Genomic DNA, 21,698 nt, shown 5'->3' on the forward strand with positions numbered 1-21,698 from the left:
TAAATTCGTCGCGGTTCCCAAAAAAATAATCAAATTGATTTAGAAAAAGCTTTAGATTTGCGCGTCATCTTGTGGTTTTAAAGCGAATTTCGGATGAAAAATCTTTTTTTTTCAAATGATTTAATTTAAAATTTCATCAAACAAAATCGTTTTATAAAAACAAAAAAAAGAGGATAATTTTTTAACAAATTAAGTCATCATTGAACAATGTATGTATCAATTTTTGATTGTGTAATAGATAATACTAATGGTACAATCACTTCATTCATCCATTGACAATCATCATATTGTACTGTATATGTATAACGGCGATAATTATATGGTCGATTCCATTCAAAACGACCTAATTTAGTTTGGCATTTGGGACAATCAATTTTACCTGATTTTTTTAACGAATCAAAATATTTTAACAAATCATCGGCAATCCATTTGACAATCATAATGTATATTGTGCCATCAATTGATTTATTTGATCCATGATGATGATGATGATGATTTGTAATTTTTTTATGAGTATCATTATTACTATATTCACCATTATTATCATGATCAATAAGATCATTTTGATTGAATAAAATTGATCGACATGATTTACATTTGTAATAGACAAAATTTGGTTGACAAACAATCGATTGGCTTTGTTGTTGTTGTTGTTCAAAATATCCTTGAAACATTTTTAAATAATGAGAAAAATTTTTTACTTTACGTGATTGACAATGAATTGGTTGTTGATGATCATAATATGAGTCCGAGTATGAATGAACCAAACGATTAAAAATGTAACGTCTCATCCAGATATTTGTCATAGATAAATCACAATCAAGTTTTTCATATAAAGCTAATTGTCGACGGAAACCAAAATTTGGCCCAATTATAGTACGTTTTGATTTCACTAAACGATATGCATCATTAAATGATGAAGATTTTTGGCTACACATCAGATAGGCCATTACGGTAGCTGAACTACGTGAAACTCCCAATGCACAATGTACAAGAACATTGCGATTATTTTTCAATGATTGTTCAATAATTTGAAATGTTTGATCCAGATGTACAAGTAAATCCTGTTGTTCGTCATCATCTAATTCGATATAATAATAATCGATCGAATCAATTCGATTGAATTTCGGTAGATTTGATAGTACCGATACAATTGTTTTAATTGAATATGATGTTAATGTTTGTGAATCAAGAGCCGAATCAATTGAACTTAGATATAATCCGGGTATTATTTCGGACATTTCAGCATAATCATATTTAATTTTTGTCATATTGTCACCTATTAAAAGAAAAACAAACAAAATGATTAAATTTATCAAAAAAAAATCAGGCGATTATGTCGATGAAAAAAAAAATTTTAGTCAAAATAATCGAGCATTTACATTAAGAAAAAAAACTTACAAACTTATAACACACTTATTAAATCACCGAAAACATCATTCACACAACAATCGTTATTAGCATCAAGGCATCCAACCAATGCAAAAAAAAACCTTGATTTTGACGTTGTTGACATTTACATTTTTTACCATTCAAATCTATCTACAAACGTAGATATTGAATAACTAAGTATTTTGAATTAATGAAGAAAAAAGAAAACAACAAACAAAACAAAAAACTTAAACTACTACATTTTGCTTCTAAAAGAGATTAATTAATTCTGATTTCTTATTTAGCTCGTTTTTTTTAACTTTACATTTTTATTTTTCTCCCTTCTTTTTAAATAAATGAATGTCAATGAAAATAAATCAAATGTCATACGAAAGAGAATGATGATGATAATAATAATAATAATGATGAATTGAATGAAATTGATAATATTTTTTCAGAAAAAAAAATATAGGAAATTTCAATAATAACAGGATACAATCATCATCATCATCATCATGACATCATAATAAAATATAAAGAATGAACAGAAAAATTTGGTGAAGAAATAAAAAACACCAAAAACATGCCTGCAATATGTTTGTTTTTTTTTTTGGATTTTATCATCACCATATCGATGAATAGATCCACACAATTCCAACAACAACAAAAAAAAAGAATGCAAATATCCTAACTATAGGATACAAAAAAAACAAGGTAGTGGTTATGATCAATGAAAGATTGGTAGTAGTATACGATGTTCGAATACACAAATCTTCTCTTCTTCTTTCAATAATGGATATTTATTTAGGAAAAAATAAAAAAAATAAACTGGAAATTGTGTAGTCCACTTTATACATTTGCAATGTATATTGTTGTTCCATTGTGTGTATATCATTTCGTTTGGTTTTTGACTCATCATTTGTTGTTGTTGTTTTTTTTTTTTGTTCAAAAATTATGAATTATGTAATCTCGTATGTATATCTTGTTTGTATATAAGAATATTTTAAAATTTTACATTAAAAAAAAAAATTTGTTTACATAATTTTTTGTTTGTTTGTTTGTCTGTCCCAAGCAATCGAAAATCGAAAATTTTGTTTTTAAGAAAAAATAAGAATTTCTGCCAATTTCAACAATAAATGAAATGAAAATCAAATTCGATCAGCATTTTAATTATTGTATAAATGTGATTAGATCATAGAATATCGATTTTTTAATTAATCGATTTTTTTGATTAATGATTATTTTATTTTCTAAATAATAAAATAATCATCTTCACATGCTCATCTTGTAATGAAAATTTTAGTTTTTTTTTGTTGTTAAAAGAATTTCATATTAACATCAACAATTAATGAAATTATTTCATTATATTTTTTTCGAATTTACAAATATCATTTTTCATCAAATGATTCGGTAACAGAATTTATATGTGCTAGTTGTAAATATGAAATCTAAAATTTTGTGCATATAATTCTATTTTGATGCTGTATACTTTTGAAATTCTCTTATATTCCGTATGTATACAGTTATCTTTTCTTTTTCTTTTTGTTCTTGCCACTGTTCGTTTCATTTTGTATATATTTGTGTGTTAATAAAGTCAAACCTGGTTGGCATTTTTTTTTTCTCTCTCTCTCTCGCCTTGACGCCTATAGTGAATTTGTGGCTAAAGAATTTCGTTGTTGTTGTTAATAACATTCACATCCCATCTGTATGCAAGACGCCAACCAATCGACTGACAAGTGAATTACAACAACAACTAAGATGACCACGAAATCAGATATATAAAAATTAATACCATCATCCCCACCCTACATGCACACACCCATTCCCTAAAAAAATTGAGTCCAAAATCTATCGTATAGGTTAGTTTAGTCCTTGTTTTTTTTATGTAATAAATATACAAAGCTAACCGTTATCATTAAATCATCGACCTAGCTTTTCAATGATGATGTTAGACGTCATTCGAAAAACCAGTGAAAAAAACGAAAAAAAAACAATCACCCACATAAAGTAAATTTTTTTTTTTCATTTTGAGATTACACAATCATTGCGCTGGCGCCTGATTTTTCTTGTTTTTTTTCTATCATAATAATTGAAAGAATCATAAACAAAACCAAAAAAAAAAATTCTAGGCCAAATATATTCTTTTCGACGTTGTATAAATCATTCAAGGCAATTTTGAATGATATATATTTTGAATCACTAAATACTACTACCAGTATTCAAGTATAACAAATAATATAATTTTCAATAGAATAATCATCAACTACTACGACAATTGTGAATTTAGTAGATAAAGAAACTAAAATGTTGATGAAGAAGAAGAAGAAGAATAAAATTCTTGCTTTTCTTTCATTTTATTCTTCTTCTTGTTTCTATGCGCATTATCCATCTATCCAGCAAAAATATACCCAATAATAATAATAATAATCTTTTACCAAATAGAATAAATGAACGAATTCTATAAGTAAAACTTTTTGTTTGAATGATAAACAAAACGATCTGAAAATTTTCAATTATTTATTATACATTGTTTGTTTGTGTGATATATCGAACTGGATAAAAGAAAATTATTCGTATTTTTTTGACAAAAATAAAATCTTTTATCAAAACTTTCAACTAAAGCACATTTCACTAAAATTTTTTTTTCGAAAAACAAACAGGCAAAAACAAAACAACAGCAAAAAAAAACGAAATCTTGTTAGTAAATAGAATCAAAGAATTTGTTTTTGTTTTTGATAAAAGTCAATTTCAAATGTTTTTTTTCCATCATATTCTTCTTGGTATTTGTTTGTTTGTTTTTGTTGTTGAAAATAATTCAAATTCAGTGTCACATCAGTGTGTGTTATATTTTTCTTATAATCTGTGAAATTCATTTTTGACTTGTGATTTAATCAACCATTTTATCAATAATTTTTCTTTAAACTGGTATTATTTCTTATATTTCTAAATAAACATTAAAATAAAATGATTTCCTTTTTAATAAATTTTATTTCCTTTTTTTTATGTTAAACCATTATCATTAATTTTCCGGATGTTAAATGTATCGATAATGATGATGATAATGATAATGTGGGCTGTTTATCGAATTGCCATATACTACGGATGTAAATATTTTTTTCCAATTTCTTTCGTGCTCGAAGAAAAAAAAATTGAATCAAGAAAAAAAGGGGTCCGATTTGGATTATTTTTTCAAATTTCATGTTCATTGCATTCGTTTTTTTTTTGTGGATAGATTTTTGTTTCCTAGCTATTATTATCATCATCGACATCAGTAGCATCATTGATTGCAAAGATTGTAACACACACACACGCAGAGTGAGAGAAAAAAATGAATAAACAAAATGATTACATCCAATAATCAATTAATCAATCAATCAATCGTGTGTATTTGTGAATCTATATGATGATAATAATGATGATGATGATATAGATATTTCTAATATCATCAATCAATCAATGAAAATAGAGAAAATTAAATTATAAGAAATTTTATTTATTTATTTTTATTATCCTTTCTTTCTTTAATAATCACGTTTCAATAAATGTATTTATTGTATGTATTTATGATGATGATTGTGTAATGTCTAGAATGTTCGAGATATATAAAATTTATAATCAATCAGCCAACCAAAATAATAAAATCATTTCAACAACAACATCCGAATGATATTCTATTTATCCAAAAGAAAAATAATTTTTTTCTTCTTCTTAAATGTCAATATTTACCATGTTTTATAATTTGATTTCTTTTAGGATTTTTTTTTTCATTTTGTTGTTGTTGTTGTTGATGATGAATATCATAAATAGTGAAAAATATATGATGATGATAATCTTAAATTAGTAACGAATGTATGAAAATTTTTCATTCTCTTTTATAATATTATTATCCAAAAAGAAAAAATTTTTTTTTCATATTAATCTTAAGAATCAAAAACAAAAATCTAATCGATTCAACTAAAATAGTATAGTTATGGGTTTTTTTTCGATATGTGTGGGTTTCCTTATAAATTTTGATCGGTGTTGACAATTTTGTTTGAATTTTGGTTTTTGTTTATGGATTTTTTACTGTTTAATTTACTTTTGTTTATTGAATGACAAGTTCGAAGTTTTTTCAATGCGAAAAGAATTTTGATTGAAAATTCTTTTTTTTTTTTTGAAAAAATCTTCTTCCCTAAATGAAATTAATTTAATTTGAAAATGTCATTTTGAGTGTGAATGAATGAAAACAAAATGCAAAACGAAAACAAAAATCTAGACCGTCATTTTTTTTGTTGTTGATATTTTGATTTCCCTTTTTTTTCAATCATTTTATTTCTTGTATTTCTGCCGTTCATCGTTAAAACTTCCCGTCAAATCAACAATAAATGTGTTTATCTGTGGTGTTGTTGTTGTTTATTTCTTTCATTATCCATTAACGTGCGTTAAAAATAATTTATGAAATGAATAGAAACGAAACAAAACAAAACAAAACAAAATTCTTATTAATCATTGACGACATGATGAATAATCATTTTTTTAAATATTTCACATTTTATACAACAGGTTTTATTCTAATCTATTAGTTTGTCAATTCATTGATCTAAATAATCGCTCTTGTTGTTGTCGATTCTCATTTAAATTTTTGAATATTTTAGAAATAGAACAACAGCTACAAAAAAAAATTACAACCTCATCATTGTTGTTGATCTGAATTATTTTTATCATTTGATGAAATGAACAAAAAATAATATTTACAATGATATTAATTATTGGTTTATTTTTTATTTTATTTTTTGTTTTTGAAATATTGCCATTCGTTTCCATTATGATCATTGTGAATTTCACAACATTAAACACCAAAAACAAATAAATAAACTAACGATTCAATTTACAAATTATTTAGTTTTCGTTAATAATCTTACTTTGTTTTTTTCCCTTCTTATTGATCAACAAGGTTTTATCGATTTTATGTTTACTTATCTATGTTATGTTCTATATATGTTTGACCCGATTCTTTATTTCATCTTTACCTTCATCGTCTTGTTTAGTTTTTTTTCGGCATGGCAACAATATTTTTTTTTGTTTTGTTTACCAAATTCAGTTCAAGAAAAAAAATTCCATTCGATCGGCAAAGTTTTCGTTGTATTTTCTTGTTGTTGTTATCGAGAATAATTATTGGCAAAAAAAAAACAGAAACATTTCATATTCCCAACAGATAATTATTCAAGAAATTGCAATGTTAAATTTCATCGTATTTAAAATTTCTATTCAAAAAAAATATATATAATTTATTACTTAATTAACCCATCATTGTTTTTTTGTTGTTGTTGTTAATCATAATCATTAGCGTTTGAACATTTGATTCATTCAAATGAAAACAAAATGTTTTCGTAACAATGAAACAATATGTGAAATGATGAAAAAAAACAAGGATGTATAATGATTTTTCAAGTTTTTTCTCTTATTATACAAAATAAAAAATTATAATTATCAATTTGATCATGAATTGAAAAGGAAAAAAAACAACGATGATGGTCATTTTTGTTCATGTTTTTTGTATTCATTATTTCAATGATATCTATAGCAGACAAATTTTATTCTCTTTTCTTTTTTTTATAAAATATCTTTGACATTATTGGTCATTGCCATCATCATCATCATCTTCAAGAAAGAAGAAAAAAAAGAATATAAAAATCGGTTTTTCATTTGCTCTGTTGTTGTTGTTGTTCACTTTCTCTATTTTGTCTGTCTCTCTTGCTCTTTTTTTTTTTTTGTTTCCTCCGATGAAACCAAGTGCAATGTGCATGTATAACGTTTGTATATCGTTTCTATTAGTGTCCTAGACCCAAATCATAAATAATTATAAATATTTTTTTGTTTTGTTTTTCTAGTAATTATTTACAATAGTTACTATGTGCTATTCAATCGCTTTTTTTTCTGTATAAAATTCATATAATTTCATTCTTATCAAGGTGTGAATTCCTGAAACATACAAGTTGAATCTATTTATTCATTTTATTTTATGTTTTCATGTTTGTCCACAGTGTTTTTACATCCATAATTGATTGTCAAAGGAAAAAAAACAGTCCTCAATTCTTTTAATTAATCCGGTTAGCAATTTTGTTTTTTTTCACAATTGTTTTCTTTGTAATTAATTAGTCATTTTTTTCTCATTCATTCATTTGTTAATTGTTTCGGATTCTTTGATTGCTGAAAGAGAAATAATTATTTTTTAACCGAAATTATTAATGGTAGATTTTGTTTGTTTTGGAATGACTCTATATGAGATGCCCGTTTGAATGAATGTCTTATTGTTTTATCTATTATTCAATGAAATATCTTCTGTTGTTTTTGTCAATATGACATTGTTCTAATTTAAACAATAACAACAATTTCAATGGTAATTGAAACAAACATCAACAATTATATTTGTGTTATTGCAGGTAGAAATTGTTTTTGTTTGATTGTTTGTTTGTATAGAGAGAGAGAAATAACGGATAACAATATTTAAATAACCGGACACACGCGTTACCTATTTATGTATGTCATTTCATACAATATGAACAAATAAACAAATTAATAATGTACCAGTTAGATAGAAACCTAAAACTACAAAACTTTGAAGATAAATTAATTTCTTGCTGTTGTTGTTGTTGTAGTTATTTCTTCTGTATTTTTCTCTATGTTATTTAAGTAGTGTTTCCGTTTGACCGAACATACAAACAATTGGATGAACTGTTGTATTTGTTGTTGTTGTTAGAGTATTTCTGTTTCAGATCAAACAAACCAACAAAAAATTGGTGCCATTGTTTCAATATTTTTTTTTGTTTCTTTCTCTCTCTCTCTCTCTCTATCGTTTTTTTCTTCTCTTGTTGATCTATCTAAATGTACCGGAATGTATTGGATTATACTTGTAGAATAATGTGTGTGAGTTAGTTCAGTGCTTTATGTTTTTCATGTTAAATAAAAATGTGAAATTCAAATTGGAAGGAAAAAAGAAAATCTATACTGTATATTTTTCTTCGAATTCATAACAAGTTTGACAAAATGAGAAAATTTCCTCTTTTTCTACATTTCTTTGAAAAGTTATTTCCTCTTTGTGTATTTGATGACAATTTTTCTTTTTGTTGAAACTTCAGATTACCTGTCTGCCCTTTTTTTCTCCAATCAACATCATCTTCATCTTCATCTTGATCATCGTATATTTTGTTTTTTTTCCACAAAATTCATAATATTTTCCTTTTGTTTGTCTTTTTTTTTGTGTATAGCAGTCATTAGTTTTAAAATTGGAAAAATAACTGGATTAAGAATTTGCATCAACAATCAATTTCGATTTCTTCAAGAATCTTTTCATTAATCATATTCGGGAAAATTCCCCTGAATATTCTTCACATTGAAAATTTGGCCTTAGAAATTGGCGTAAACAAGGCTAAGAAAAACAAAAATGGCCGACACAATACCGTCGGATAAGGTAAATGATCAATTCAAGGTTTCTTTTATAATTAAGAAAAAAGTTCTTAATTAATCCTTTTTGTTTTTTTTATCTTTCACTAATTCTAGATTAATTTACGTTTAATAATGCCAGCATATGGTGAAAGTGGTAAAGCAAAAGATTTTATATTCTCGTAAGTTATATTTTCGTTATCGTTAAATCTTTTTTTTATAATTTTCTTTTCACCATCATTTTTAATTAACATCATATAGACCAAGTGATTCGGCTGCAGATATAGCTCAATATGTTTTCAATCATTGGCCTAGCGGTATTTATATTTTTCTCTTTAAATAGTTATTTTCATTGTTTTTAATTATTATTTTTTAATATTCAAATTTTACTTTAGATTGGGCCGATCAAGCTGTACCAAAACCGGAAATATTAAGATTAATTTTTCAAGGCAGATTTCTGCATGGAAATGTAACATTAGGAAGTGAGTATTTTGTTTTATTAGCAATAATGTTTAATTTGTTTTCATTTTCATCTTTTTTTTCCAAATTCATATTTCGATTATGATATTATCAAAAATTTTGCAAACTTTGGTCACAGTTTTACAATTACCATTAGGCAAAACGACAGTTATGCATCTAGTGCCCAGAGAACATCTGCCTAAAGTCAATTCACAAGGTTATTTTTTTCAAAATTGCAAATCAATTAATTAAATTTTTTCAATTTTCATTGTCAAATGTAGATATTTGTCCGAAAAGCAAAGATAGAAGCAGTGGATGTTGTAGTTGTTTAGGATCATGTTCAATACTCTAACGTTGCCTCTATTACTCAAGTAAACTAAATGGATTATTTTTTAAAAAAATTAAGATTATTGTATGTATTATTTGTATGGAAATATAGATGTGTTAAGAATTGATAAAACGGAAACGAACAACGATCTACAGAATGAAATGAACATCATCATCATCTCGAAATAATCTTTTTCTTCATTTCACATCGATTTTCATCCAATTTTTTTTCTATCTTGTTCAAAGAACGAGTATCAATTTTTTTCATCGTAAATTCATCATTATATCATCATCATCATCATCATCTCAAATCAGCCGCAACATTTTATTTGCATGTTTTTTTCTTTGTTTTGTTTTTTTCTTGATTTAATTTCCTCATCATCAATCGTTATCATTATTGTATAAAAAAAAAGAAAAATTACGATGAAAACTAAAATTGATGTATTACATTTTTATTGCAATTTGGATTGGATTTAACTCAAATCTTCATGTCCATCCATTGTGATGCAACATCACATCATCATACATATATACACCCTATTAATTGGTGATAAAATACATCTTCACAATGAATTCAATTGTGTATTCCGGTAGACAAAAAAAAACAACAACATTTCTTTCTTTTTCCAACTTCGTTATTGTTATTATTACTACTATTGATATATATTGGCCAATCTAAATCATCATCATCATCATCATCTTCAATGTTTCTCACGCGCAAATTTTTTTTCTGAAACAATTCGTTACCGGTGGAAATTTTATTTCCTTTTTTTTATTACGATTTTTTTCAAATATATAATTTTATGGCTACTAACAACATTAAGTCTCGTTGATGATGATTAATATCCTAATGTCAATAATTCATCATCATCATCATCCTTATGATTGCCGAAATATTCAATGATTTTTGTTTAAGAAAGCACACACACAAAAAAAAACTCGAGAAAAAATCCAGTCAAAACAAGTAAAAAAAAGGAAATTTTAAATTCTCATAATACACTTACACATATACACATTCATTTGTAATATGAACATTATAATGGATAATTGATTGTAATTTCAAATTAATCCATTTTCAATGTAATCAAACCACTTATTGTTAATTGTTGATTCTAATTTCGAATTTTTCTGTTTATTTTTCAAAAAAAAGAAAAGAAGAGAAAAAACAATAAAGATTTTACAGTTTATATATTTACTCAACTCTAACCATACATACAATCGAAACAAAAAATAGCTGAAATATTCAATGAACATAGACTGAATGAAAAATGACAAAAATAAAAAAAAAACAATTAACATGTATTTAAACAATATTTGTTATAAAAAATAATTCAATAATTTTATCCATTTTACCAATACAATTATTGATTGGATCGTTTACTTACGTATAATTATTGTTTTTTCTTTTTCTTTTTATTGGGCATAATTTTTATCGACTTTTTTTTCCTGTGTTAATTATATTTGAATGATGAAAAGGTTTTTTGTTCTATTATTATAGAAACAACTTTATGTTAATATTCTCAAAATTTTCTTCTATTAAATACCATGCCTGAAACAAACAAACAAACAAAACTGAAAAAAAAGGCACACAATAATCATAATACGAAAAGAAGTCAAAAAATAAATAAATAATAGACTCGAAAAATTTGTTATATCTTTTTAATGATTTCATTTTCATTGAGATTCTTTTTTCGTATACAAATTCTATCTCAAAAACAGATACACGATTGAAACTATTATCACAAAAAATATGTATAGCCAATGCCTAAATGCAGAAAAGAATAAATTGCCAATATTCAATATTCATTATGGAAAAAAATTATGGAATGCATATAATTGTAGAATTTTACCTTCAACAACAACAACAAAGATCTAAAAATTCATGAATTCAAAAGAACTTTGATACAAATATTAATTAAATTTTTCTTGTTTTCAAATATTTTCAAATAAACAAACAAACAAACAAACAAAAATTCTCTATTCTCTATTTGTTTTTCTTCACGTTTTTATTGTTAATTTTTTTTCTTTGCTTTCACACTTTTTATTATCATTATATAAATTCATACGGTTATTGAACACTCGATTCACATAAACAGATAAAGAAATTTCAAAAAAAATAAGGTCATAATTACTATATATAAATAAATAAATAAATATTTTAACAGGATGATAATTATATATTAATGATAATAATAATAATAATAAAAATAAAAGATTTTAATAAATAAATGAAAAAATCAAGTTATGAACAATGATTCAATCATAACTTAAGATGTGTGTGTGTGTGTGTTATGCAATCTTTTTTTAAAAAATATAAAAATATAAATATAGCCTATTTAGGGTCATGAAACTTTTGTTTCGGCTATTTAATTTGTTGTTGATTATTTTTAAGTTCATTCGACAACAATGAATTTGAATGAACAAAACAAAAGCCATTGTTCTAATTAAATCATTTATTGAAGTGTAACAAATTATTTTTTTCTGAATTCAATAATTAATTTGATTGTTGATTATCAGAGTGAATCAATTTTCATGGAATCAATCTTTTGTTAAGGGAAACAAGTTTTGTCTTTTCTCCATTCATGATGATGATCATTTGATTTCTTTTTTATAAAAAATTTAATTTCAATAAAGTTTGATCGAATTTGATTTTTGGTGATGATTTAGTTTGTTTGTTGAATTCATTTGTTAATAAACATTTATTCAACATGGATGATTCAACTATTGATTCAACTTGGCCAAATTGTAATAAAAAATCATGGCCAATTGATGATGATATTGTTATTAGTGGTATTGGTGGTCGATTTCCTGAATCGGATAATCTAGATGAATTGGCTAATAATTTGATTGACCATGTGGATATGGTCACCCGTGATGAACGTCGATGGCCCATTGGTGTGTGTTATATGTTTTATTCATTTCATTTCGCTTATTTAAATTGATCTTATTTTTCTTACATTTACGTTCTTGTAAAGGATTGTATAATGATCAAACTTCTCGTAGTGGTAAAATAAAAAATCTTGAACATTTCGATAATTCATATTTTTGTACAATACCGATTCTGGCTGATACTATGGAGCCAGGATCACGAATCATATTGGAGACAACTTATGAAGCAATTGCTGATGCTGGTATTCCACCACAAGAAATTCGTGGAACAAAAACTGGTGTTTATGTTGGCATTAATACTGTCGGTATGTTTGATTGATTTGATTTTCTCCCATTTTTCCGGTCTATTGAATAATTTATTCATTTAATAGCTAACGCTGAAGCTATACCACAGGATGATTTTAGCGACATTCGAGCTAAAGATGCTGCATTCTGGGTATATGGTACTGCAAAAGCTTTGCTTGCTAATCGAATTTCATTTTTATTCGATTTTAATGGGCCAAGTACTGTCATCGATACGGCTTGTTCGTCAAGTATGGTTGCACTTGCTAATGCAGTTCAAGATTTACGTAATGGAATCTGTGAAATGGCGATTGTAGCAAGTAGCAATATCTGTTTAGCTCCATATTCAAGCTATGTCTATCATTCATTGGGTTTACTATCGGATGATGGTAAATGTAAAGTATTTGATAAAAATGCCGACGGATTTGTTCGTTCCGAAACAGTTGGTTCATTGTTTTTGATGCGCCGTAGTCAAGCCAAACGAATTTATGCAACTATTTTGCATGCAAAAACCAATACTGATGGTTTTAAAACTATCGGTTTATTCGCACCATTTTGGCTTCGACAAAGAAATCTAATGATTGAAACGTTTCAAGAAGCTGGTGTTTTGCCTGAAGAAATTGATTATTTTGAATCTCATGGTACTGGAACAAATGTTGGTGATCCACAAGAAACAAAAGCAGTTTCGGAAGCTTATTGCAAAAATCGTAAAGTAAAGATTCATGAATATTTTTAGTTTTTTTATTCTTTTATTATATCTACTTTATTTTAGGATAAATTATTGATGGGAGCTGTGAAAAGCAATATGGGACATACTGAAGGTGCATCAGGATTATGTTCAGTGGCCAAAGCAATAATAATATTCGAACACAAATTAATTCCAGCAAATTTGCATTATAATGAACCTCGACCCGAGATTGAAAGTCTTCATAGAACAATCGAACCAGTTGTGCAAAATCAATTATTCAATGGTAAAATCATTGGAGTCAATTCTTTCGGTGTTGGTGGTGTTAATGCTCATGCTTTGCTGAAAATCAACCCAAAAGAAATTGATGATAATCAATTCAATATTGTTAATGTGATTCCAAGATTAGTTAATGTTTGTGGTCGTACGAAAGAAGCAGTACAATATATTTTTGATTTTATTGAAAAAAATCCGAAAAAAGTTAATTGTGATTTCTTAGCATTGTTAAATGATTCGATGAAAACAACACTGATCAAAGGTTCAGCAAATTTTCCATATCGTGGTTATATGATTATAAGAAAAAATGAAGAAAATCAATTGGAATATCTGCCAACAATCGAAACTGCCGGCCAACAACAAATTCCACAATTATGGCTTGTATTTACTGGAATGGGATCTCAATGGATCGGTATGGGGGAACAATTAATGCGATTAGAAACGTTTGCTAAATCCATTAGCAATAGTTCTCAGTTATTAAAACCATTTAATATCGATTTGATGAAATTGGTTTTGGAAGATTTTCAAACAGATAATGATAATCGTACAGTTAATTCGTTTGTATCAATAACATCGATGCAAATAGCGTTGTATGATGTGCTAAAAACATTACAACTACCAATCAGTGGCTATATTGGACATTCATTCGGAGAAATTGCATGTGCCTATGCTGATGGTTGTCTTACAGCAGAACAAGCTTTACTTACATCTTATTGGCGTGGTAAAACTGTTCAAGATGCTAAATCATATCTTCCAAAAGGTTTAATGGCCGCCGTAGGAATTACTGTTGCAGAATTGGAAAAAATTTGTCCAGAAGGTGTTTATGTTGCATGTCATAATGGAAGAAATTCTGTCACAATTTCTGGCCTTTATGAACCGATGATCAAATTCATTGAACAATTAAAATCCGAAAACATTTTTGTAAGAGAAGTAGCCGGTGGTGATTATCCATATCATAGCATTCAAATGGAAAAAGTTGCAACAAAAATGTTACAGAAACTTGACACCGTAATTACTGAACCAAAAAAACGAAGCAACAATTGGATTGCTACATCGATTCCTGCCGATGTTCATCATGAAGATCAAAATGTACAATATGCAACAGGCCAATATTTTGTCAATAATCTTCAAAGACCAGTTTATTTTGAAGAAGGCATGGCACATATACCAAAAAAATCTTTATGCATTGAAGTGGCTCCACATTCTCTATTTAATTCGATATTCAAACGATTCTACAAAGATATCAACTATATTAGTCTAATGAAAAAAGATGAACCTGATCAATTGATTCATTTACTCAGTTCGATTGGCAAAATCTATACGTTTGGATTTAATCCAAGTATTGAAAATCTTTATCCAAAAGTACAATGGCCAGTTGCTCGTAATACTCAATCAATTAGTTCATTAATCAAATGGGACCATAGCCGAGAACATGAAATCAAAAAATATCCAGAATATCATAACTTTTCAACCGCTGCCAATTACTGGTTTCGAGTATCGATTGTCGATTCGGATTTGCGTTTTCTTAAAGATCATACCATTGATGGTCGTGTTGTATTTCCATTGACCGGGTATTTGATGATTGTATGGCGAGCTATGGCAACCAAAATCGGTCAACCTTGGCACAAAGTTCCTGTTCATTTTGAAAACATAAGAATCCATCGTCCAACATTTCTCAATGAAATTAAACCAGTCAAGTTTATTGTTCAAATTATTGATGTAACAGGTGAATTTGTTCTCTGTGAAAACAATATTCTTGTTTGCAAAGGTCATGTGTTTGCTCGACTTAATCATAATCAATCAGAATTTCTTCGCCATCAAAATGATGATGAACTTGAATCGGAAATCGATTCTGAATCAATGCTGAACAATAATGAAATATATAAAGAACTTCGAGTTCGAGGTTATGATTATGGACCAGCATTTCAAGGCCTTATAAAAGCCAAAGGTGATGGCAAAAATGGACGTCTCAAATGGACAGGTCAATGGATCAGTTTTGTTGATTCTGCACTACATTTAGCACTATTATCAATGCCAATAAGATCATTATTCATACCTGTTCAAATCAATTCATTCAAATGTGATCCGATCATATTATTTGATTCGATAAGAAAGGCCAAAGAAGAATATACCAATCAAATTGATTCTGAGAAACGATTCCAAAAAGAATTTTGTTATTTTCGTAACGTCACTCGTGATCATACAACAATTATTGCACAAGAAGATGTGAAAAAAATCAATAACGAAGAAGATTCAATAGCATTTGAAATAATGAAATTTACGAATGATTCTGAAACAATTGAAACTGAAAAACAAGCAATGTTTAATGTAAAGTTTGATTTATCCAATCAAATTTTAGTAACAAAAGGTATAGAAATTGAAGGTCTAATACCAGTTAACATTCCACGTAAAAATGATACGGCTAACTTGGTGCTTGAAAAATATCAATTCATTCCATTTAATCAAGAATTCGACGATTTTTATGCCGAAACTTTACAACAAATCGATCAAGAATTGCTCGAGAATGAATTATTCGTTAGACCTATTTTGGAATTAATTGCTGAAAATTTACAACAACAAGCGAAATTAAAAATCTTGGAAATTTGTCCGAATGATAAACTTTTATTCACAATTATCAGTGGATTTATCAAAAAGAATGTTGGACATAAATTCCAATTGGAATATATTGCAACCAGACATTCGTCGACAGAGATTCCACAAACAAATGATGGCTTTAATTTCAAAACAATTGAATGGAATCTTGAAACAATGGAATTTTTAAATTCATTTGATCAGATGAATTTCGATTTAATTATACTACAAATTAATGATAAAACCATACATTTTTGGACAATGATAAAAACATTTAAATCCTTATGGACAATATTGAAACCATTTGGATTTGTTTTGCATTTCATATCAAAAAATCACTGTAATCAACTAAACAATGAAGAAAATGACTTTAATTTGGATAAGATATTCGATGATTATCTATGTACAAGTGAATCGAATAAGGACAACAAATTATTCTGGCCTATCGCCTCAATTGCTGCTCGTAAACAACGAACCAAAATTGATTTATTCCGCCGTTCAGCTGCTAATTCATTCAACATACAAATTGTATACATTAATTCTTTGTTTGATTATTCATGGATTCAAACATTACAAGATTTGATTAGAAAACAATCAAAAGATAACCTAAACGACACAAGAATTTGGATCGTGTCTAGTCTATTTGAGGTGGGAATTATTGGTTTTGTTAATTGTTTACGATTGGAATCGTCAGCGGCAGATATTGTACGAGTGTTAGCTTTATCGGAAAATTATTGTAATAATGAATTCAATACTTTTAATATACCAGAAGAAATTATTAACAAAGATTTACTATTCAATATTTATCATCCAAATGGAAATTTGGGTTCATATCGTTTCGTAAGCATTGATCAAAAACAAGAATTTTACAAACAAACACAGGATGCTTATGTAAGCCAAATAATGATTGGAGATTTATCAAGTCTTCATTGGATACAATCGCCATCATCGAAACAACAACCAATAACAACAGCAATAAACAATCTTAACGAAGTTGTTTGCGATGTTTATTATTCGGCACTTAACTTCAAGGTAATAAGTCATTATTGTTATTATTAAATGTTCTATAAACCATGTTCCTTTCATTCAATAAAAAATAGGATGTTGTTTTAGCAACCGGAAAAATAATACCAGGTCCAGAGTCAGCATTGTTTGATTGCATGATTGGTCTAGAATTTGCTGGTCGACGAAATGATACGGGTGAAAGAATAATGGGAATGATACCATTTAAAGGAATTGCAACGAAAATAACAACATTTGAAAAATTTATATGGCCTGTACCAGAAAAATGGAGTTTACAAGATGCAGCTACTATTCCGGTTGTCTATACAACTGCATATTATTCCCTTGTAATGCGTGGCCAACTAAAACCAGAAGATACTGTTCTAATACATTCGGCTGCCGGCGGTGTTGGACAGGCAGCATTAAATATTTGTCAACATTATCGATGTGAAATATTCGTGACCGTAGGTAATGATGTTAAACGAAAATTTCTCATCGAAAAGTTCAACATTGCCGATGATCATATCTTTAGTTCGAGAGACACCAATTTTGAGTATCAAATCAAAATGATGACTAAAAGCCGTGGCGTCGATGTTATACTCAATTCATTGACCGGTGACAAATTGTACTCCTCTTTACGATGTCTGGCAACTAATGGACGTTTTCTTGAAATTGGAAAATTAGATATGCAGATGAATTCTACACTTGGAATGTTTGCTTTCTTGCAGAACATTTCATTTCATGGAATTGGCTTAGATAGCTTGTTTCGTGATGGATTGGAATCAAAATCTTTTCAGATTTTTTTTGCTGAAGTAAGCCATTGTATAAATGATGGCATACAAAACGGTGTCGTCAAACCGATCGATCGAACCATTTTTGAAATCGATCAAATTGAACAGGCTTTCCGTCATATGATTAATGGCACACATATCGGTAAAGTTTTGATCCGTATACGCAATGAAAAAGATGATTTAAACAAAATAATCAAAGTTGATGCTCTTGTCAAGACTTGGTTTGATATTGAAAAAGTTTATATCATTGCCGGTGGTCTTGGTGGTGTTGGTCTCGAATTAATCTATTGGATGATATTACGAGGTGCTAGAAAATTTATGATCACTTCACGTTCTGGTATACGATCATCATATCAACGTGTATTTTTCGAACGTTTCAAAATGATTGAACAATATTGTCATAATTATCGAATCGAATATCGAATTTCAATCAAAAACATTGCAGATTACGATGATTGTTGTCGATTGATTGAAGAAACAAAAACTTTTGGAGTGATTGGAGGAATTTTCAATTTAGCTATGGTATTAGAAGATGGAATGTTTGACAATCAAACTATTGAAAAATTTAAACGAGTTTGTCAACCAAAATCAAATGGATTGAAAAATCTGGATCGTATTACTCGTGAACAGAAAATTGATCTTGATTATTTTGTTGCTTTTTCATCGTTTAGTTCTGGTCGTGGAAATTCTGGCCAAACCAATTATGGTCTTGCAAATTCAACAATGGAACGAATAATCGAAAATCGATTCAATAATGGTAAGCTATGAACAAGTGAACAATTGTTAACTAATGATTCTATTCAATCAATAATTAAGGCCTATCAGGAATATGCATTCAATTTGGACCAATTGGTGATGTGGGCATTGTTGCCGAAAATTTTGATTCAAGTTCAGAAAAAGCGATAATGAAAACATTAATGGGTTTATGTATGCAACGAATTCATTCATGTTTGAACGTATTGGATAAAATTTTACCACAAAAAATGGGTATCTATTCATCATATGTACAATATGCACAGGATTCAAATAGTAATGATGCCGATAATGAAGTTATTCGACAATTATGTGTACATTTAAACATTGATGAACGTCCAGAAAATGAATGTCTTGGTGATATTGGTCTTGATAGTATGGCTGCTGTTGAAATACAACAACGTCTTGAACGTGATTTTAACATAACACTTTCATTGGCTGATGTTCGAAAAATAACAGTTAAAGAATTGAAAAATTTTCGCGATGGTAATCGTCATAATTTGAGACAATATTCGGATGATATCAAAAAAGCAAAAACAAATCTATCACGAATACGTTTTATCATACCAACATCACCGATTGTTGCATTGAATTCAATACAGAAAGGTTTGTTTCAAATACATTATCTTATTTTTTATCTTTTTTAGGATTTTAACAATTATTAATGAACACACTTAGGCAAACCAATCTATTGTTTACCACCATTGATCGGTATATTTGATTTAATTTCCGTTTTGGCACAAAAACTGAATCGTCCAGTAATTGGTCTTAATTGGACTCGTCAGTTAAATTCATTGGATTCTTTAAAACAAATTGTCGATTATTATTATGATCTTATCGAAAAAATGATTGAATCTGATCCAGCTAATGATGGTACATATGATCTATTAGCATTAGATTTTGGTGCTTTATTAGCTGCATTAATCTGCAAACGTAAAATGAATAGTAAAAATATGAAGATAAAACGAATGGCCTGTATCGATTTATTACCATTCACATCGGATTGTATCCATTTGGCGGCACTAGATTCTCAACATACAATAGAAAATGAAAATAAAAACATCAACAATATCGATGATGTTAATGTTGATTCAATGATTGATGATAAAATGTTATCAGATTATAAGGTCAAAATAATATTCGATTATATACGACTATATATACCGGAACGAATATGTGATAAATCACAAAAGGAAGTGCTTGAATTGAATTGTCCAAAAGCTCGTATTACAAAAATAACTGAACTATTGAGAAAATGTGTCGGTACCAGTCTACAAGGCAATGATATGACTGAAATCATTGACAACACTTATCGTCGTGTATCATTTATGGCCCAATATCAATTGAAATTATTACAGAAAGCTAAAAAAATTAATCAATCAAAATCAACTATAAAAACTATACGTCATTTGCTTCTAAATTCGTTGGCAAATAATGAACAATTGCAGATTGATTATATCAAATTAATTGATCGTAAAGATCATACAACATCTAATGTTGATAATAATCAAAATATTAATGATGATGATGATGATGATGACATAAAACGATTAAAAGTATTATTGAAATTGGACGAAAAATTTGAAAAACAATATGGACATCAATATCGTTTACATGTTATTCATGGATGTAAAGCCGATGAATTACTTACAAAATTATTGGATGAACAACGCATTCGATCAATATTGAATGAAGAATTTCATTAATTTTATCCTTTCATTTTTGTCGATTTTTATGAGTGAAATAAATAAATAAATTTAAATTTTTTTCTCTAGTAAAATAATCAATCTGGATCGTAAAACGCAGAAACAGACAAACACATAAAACCACAATGTGTCATTCATAAATTTCCAATTAGATTAATCAATTTTTATAATAAAATTTGAAAATTTGTATTTTTTTTTACTTCTATCTTATCTATACAATTTTTTTTGATTTTCCATACAAAATAACAATGAAGAATTGCTAACGCGCCGAATCTACATTGTTTTTTTCATCATAAAAATACTATTGGCTGAAATAATCTAAAGCTAAATTCGATGCCCATGTCAGCAAATTCTATCATGAAGCATATACTTATACATCATGATATCTAATAAACCACTACCATAGAATTTATGGAATTCTATTATTCTGATAAGTTAATGTTATTGAATGATGATAAAAACAAAAAAAAAAATATAAGCCAAGCGTATATTAGTAAAAAACGATCAGTATCGTATACGAAAGACTATGAGAATGAACAACATTAACATTGTTTGGATTTTTTTCTTTTTTTTTTGAAAATAAAAAGTTTTCTTATATTCGTTATTCTGTTATTGTCTATCATCATTCATTCAATCTATAAACATGAAAACATTGAAAATTTTCAAATAATAATTTTGGCGCGCACACAAAATATATCATCATAATATTTATTATCAACATATAAGTGAAAAAAGTGTTCAACATAAACATAATTCGTTTCAATAATTTTAATTTGATAAAATCATTTTAAAATTTTGCTTGAAAAAAAAATTCTGACCTACTAAATTTTTTTTGTTATTCTTAATTCTTAGTGTTTATGTGGGTGTATGTGGTTTTTTTTTTTTTGATTGTGCATATCAATGGAATTTATTGTAAACTAGAAAAAACTTTTTTCGGATATCCATCATTTTTAACAGAGAAACAAAAATATCCCATACATTTCTTTTTATTCATCATATTCATCCATCATATAATATGTCAATTCGGTTTTTTTCACTGTTTGATTATTGAATATAAAAAAAATAGAATTTTTTTTTATTAAACAAGGTATGATGTTTTTTTTTGGTTAGTTTGATGGAATTTGAATTTAAATTTTTTGTTTT

General features: G+C 27.6%; 3 protein-coding genes across 4 annotated transcripts; 2 read left to right on the top strand and 1 right to left on the bottom strand.

The window, feature by feature from the left end:
* Positions 1 to 14: 14 nt before the first annotated feature.
* Positions 15 to 2,029, bottom strand: LOC113789552 (dual specificity protein phosphatase 12-like). Of its 2 annotated transcripts, XM_075819842.1 has the most exons (3): positions 1,762 to 1,919; positions 1,402 to 1,565; positions 19 to 1,279 (listed from the first exon to the last, which is right to left on the bottom strand). In XM_075819842.1, the coding sequence occupies exon 3, from the start codon at positions 1,269 to 1,271 to the stop codon at positions 198 to 200; it is 1,074 nt and encodes a 357-aa protein (XP_075675957.1). In that variant the 5' UTR covers positions 1,272 to 1,279; positions 1,402 to 1,565; positions 1,762 to 1,919; the 3' UTR covers positions 19 to 197. The 2 variants fall into 2 exon arrangements, with proteins under 2 accessions (XP_075675956.1, XP_075675957.1); XM_075819841.1 differs by lacking the exons at positions 1,402 to 1,565; positions 1,762 to 1,919 and adding an exon at positions 1,959 to 2,029 and having other exon boundaries at positions 15 to 1,279.
* Positions 2,030 to 2,204: 175 nt separating this feature from the next.
* On the top strand, positions 2,205 to 11,224 carry LOC113789808 (ubiquitin-like protein 3). Its single transcript, XM_027339394.2, has 8 exons — positions 2,205 to 2,342; positions 8,619 to 8,821; positions 8,911 to 8,975; positions 9,055 to 9,110; positions 9,189 to 9,275; positions 9,392 to 9,469; positions 9,534 to 9,623; positions 9,692 to 11,224. Exons 2-7 carry the CDS (start codon positions 8,795 to 8,797, stop codon positions 9,602 to 9,604), a joined length of 384 nt encoding a protein of 127 aa, XP_027195195.1. The 5' UTR covers positions 2,205 to 2,342; positions 8,619 to 8,794; the 3' UTR covers positions 9,605 to 9,623; positions 9,692 to 11,224.
* Positions 11,225 to 12,283: 1,059 nt separating this feature from the next.
* LOC113789596 (fatty acid synthase-like) lies at positions 12,284 to 20,750 on the top strand. The gene is made up of 7 exons (XM_027339153.2): positions 12,284 to 12,474; positions 12,555 to 12,773; positions 12,840 to 13,462; positions 13,523 to 17,335; positions 17,404 to 18,853; positions 18,913 to 19,455; positions 19,528 to 20,750. Exons 1-7 carry the CDS (start codon positions 12,288 to 12,290, stop codon positions 20,553 to 20,555), a joined length of 7,863 nt encoding a protein of 2,620 aa, XP_027194954.2. The 5' UTR covers positions 12,284 to 12,287; the 3' UTR covers positions 20,556 to 20,750.
* The last annotated feature ends 948 nt before the right edge of the window (positions 20,751 to 21,698 follow it).

This window comes from Dermatophagoides pteronyssinus, unplaced genomic scaffold, assembly GCF_027571235.1.
Source record: "Dermatophagoides pteronyssinus isolate colony J.1.1.1.1 unplaced genomic scaffold, Derpt_VIB-CSIC_2022.12 sq0005, whole genome shotgun sequence".
Classification (NCBI taxonomy): Eukaryota; Metazoa; Arthropoda; class Arachnida; order Sarcoptiformes; family Pyroglyphidae; genus Dermatophagoides; species Dermatophagoides pteronyssinus.